Consider the following 2,932-nt stretch of genomic DNA (forward strand, 5'->3'; position numbering starts at 1 on the left):
TATAAGAGACAGCCTGCGATCCGCCGATCACAACCGAAACCGCAGGGTAAGCTCCCCCAGGCCAGGGGACGTATCCGGGCGCTTGAGGGTTGTTGGTGCTTTTAAAAAAAAAAAAACAAAACAAACCCAAAAGACCGGAACCACTCAAGTGCAACTCCCGTCTACCCCTGCCAGGGTCCGCAGGCACGTCCACATCTCCTCATGATCAACGGTATCAAAGGCTGCCGGCAGATCTAAATGAATCGGCACGGGCGCCTGACCTTTGTCCAGCGGCAGGAGGAGATCTCCGGATCCATCCCAGCACGGTCTCCGTATCATTCCCAGGTGCAAAACCAGACTGAAAAGGGGTGGAGGAAAATCTGAGGATTCCAGGTAATGCCAAGAGCCGCCTCGCCATTAAAAAAAAAAAACCAAACCAAATACACGTTCTCGGCAAACCTTCCCCCCTGAAAGGAAGGCCGGAGACGCAGGGCGATTAATTAAGCAAGATTTGGCCGCATCAAGACGTGATTTCTTGACCATGGGCCTAACGATTCCTCCTCGGAGGGCTGGCGGGAACCCTCGCCCTTCCCAAGGGAAGCTGTGACAGTCTCCACCACGAGTGGACTTCACCTCCCCCCTCCCCGGTAGATTTTTACCAGCGATAACGGACGCTGGGGTCCAGATCGCGAGGTAGAACTTGATATTTTTATATTTCCCCCCCCTTTCCCCTCTCCCCCTGCCCTCCCGTCACCTCCGTAGGTTGGGATCCTCAGCCAGAGAAGATGAACGTTGAGGTTTTTCCTCCACCTGCATGGATCTTCTGGCATGGAGGCAGCCAACCTGGTCTGAATTTCTGACCGAGGCAGAATTTAACCCCAGGGTAGGGGAGGGGGAAAAAAAAGAAAAAGGAAAAAGAAAAAAAAGCATAGAAGGATCCGGAGAGGTGGTGTTTTGTGGTTTGGTTTTTGTTTTGGTTTTTTTTTTTTTTTCTTCCCCTCCTGCTTCCCAAAAAATACAACTTTGCCCTCCGCCGCTGCGGTCGATCAGATTTCGGGTGAGGTTTCTGCCACCCTCCTTCCCAGCCCCTTTTCACCACCATGTTGTGGAGAGGGGTGGGGGAAGAAGAAGGGAAAAAAAAAAAACCCACAACAAAACCAAACCAACAAAAGGGAATTTTTCAAGGGAATTTTAGCAGCATGGTTTGTCCTCGGATGGCAGCATGGGTGTGTGTGGGGCATCTCCTCTCTGTCAAGGTCAAGGTCATAGGGCAGCAGCACCCCAACTTTGACCCTACAAGCGCTCACCCCGCACCTCCTCGCTCTTGAAAGGCACGTGGAGCCCCCCCCCCCGAGCGGCGGGGAGCGGTGCTGGGATCCGCTGGCGGCCCCATAAAGGTAACGAGGTTAAAAACCAAACGTAAACCACCAAAAAAACCCACCCTGAAACCCCAAAATCTGGAGGGTCTTGGTGTCCCCGAGAGATTCCAAGGTTACGACCGCATCTGGATTCCTCCCATCTCCCGAAAAAATAATAAATGAAAAGTGCGATGAAAACCTGGAAGCGTCGCTGCTCTTCCCAGCGAGGGAAGGGGAATCCGGCCACTGGCGGCTCGAGCCCGGGGACGGAGAGTTGAGAAATTCCTTTTGGGTTTTAATCGTCTCGTTTAAACCCAAATTCCTCCCGGGCGAGGAGCGGAGCCGATAAACCCCGGCACAGTTCTGTCGCAGCGTAGGCTCTGTCCCTGGTGCCCGCGATGCCGCGCAGGAGCTTTTCATTTTTGTTGGTGTTGTTTGTACCAATTCCACTCCTTCCAGGTGTGGGATTTTTTTATTTGTTTTCTTTTTTTCCCGGGGTTCTCTCACTTCGGCATTTTCCACGACGGATTATGGAATTGATTTTTTTTTTTTTCTTTCCACTGTTTTTTAAGACTCGTCCGTCAGCAAGTTGATTTTTTTTTTTTTTTCAGTTGCCAAAAAAAAAAAAGAAAAAAAATAAATAAACCGACCTCTCCTGCGGCTTCACGGCGGATTCCCTTTTCCTCACCACAGCTCGATGACGCTTCGTCTCTCTCCCGTCTCTTTTTTTTTCCTCAGGGAGAAGATCCCTTCACGGATGAAATCACGGATCAGGACGTGGATGAAGCTTTGGAAGGTGGAGACGGCGCCGGGGAAGGAGCAACCGAAACCGCCACTGCTGAGGTCACCCAGGAAGGAGAAGGAGGCGTCGAGGAAGCGATGGAATCGGCAGAAACTTCTGCAGAATTTTCCAAACCTGAGGAATTCCTGAAAAATCTGGGGGACCAAGATCAGCCCCCCAAACCGCTGCTGATGCCGCCGTTCCTGCAAGACGATGAGCTGGAAGCAGAGGAGGGGACATCGGAGGGGACGTCGGAGGTGAGGGAAGAAGCGACGGCCACGGCGGCTGCAGAAGCGACAGAAGAGCCACCCACGGTTCCCCAAAATCCCCAAGAATCGGTGATTTCCCCCCAAAATGAAACTGAGGGTTGGGCAGGCAAAGAGGAGGAGGAAGAGGAGGAAAACGGGAGCGAAGCAGCGGCTGCGGCCGGCTGCAGCGAGGAAGAGGAGGAGGAAGAAGAAGAGGAAGAGGCTCCACCAGCGGCTGCGGAGCCGCAACCGGAATAACTGTGAATATTTGCGTGAAGGTGATGGTATAATCCGTGATTTTTTTTTTTTGATTTATTATTAGGAATTTTTTGAGCTCAGCGCCCAAACGTGGCCAATTTTGATTTTAATTAAGGGGAGGGAACCTGGCTGCTTCATTAAGGAGCCGCCCCAGCGCTTGAATTCATCTCGTTAAGATAAAATTTCGCTTTCGTTTCTGCAAATTCCTTTTTTTGTTTTAGGACGAAGAGCGCAGGAAGCCATTCCTCCCCCGCGAAACCCTCCGGCTGCGGCTCCGCTTGGGGTTTTGTTTGGTTTCTGTCTCTTAT

The 2,932-nt window shown here is 51.8% G+C and overlaps 1 protein-coding gene across 1 annotated transcript in view; it reads left to right on the plus strand.

Moving 5' to 3' along the window:
- AKAP8 (A-kinase anchoring protein 8) overlaps positions 1–2,923 on the plus strand; it is a gene marked incomplete at its 5' end in the record, with an annotated part of 20,306 nt that extends 17,383 nt beyond the window's left edge. Inside the window, 2 exons of the mRNA XM_026867601.1 lie at positions 2,076–2,644; positions 2,846–2,923. Coding sequence (XP_026723402.1) covers positions 2,076–2,624 — 549 coding nt within the window. The remainder of the gene's footprint in view (positions 1–2,075; positions 2,645–2,845) is intronic.
- Positions 2,924–2,932: the final 9 nt, after the last annotated feature.

The sequence above is a fragment of the Athene cunicularia genome, unplaced genomic scaffold (genome assembly GCF_003259725.1).
Source record: "Athene cunicularia isolate RWA unplaced genomic scaffold, athCun1 SCF_9, whole genome shotgun sequence".
NCBI lineage: Eukaryota > Metazoa > Chordata > Aves > Strigiformes > Strigidae > Athene > Athene cunicularia.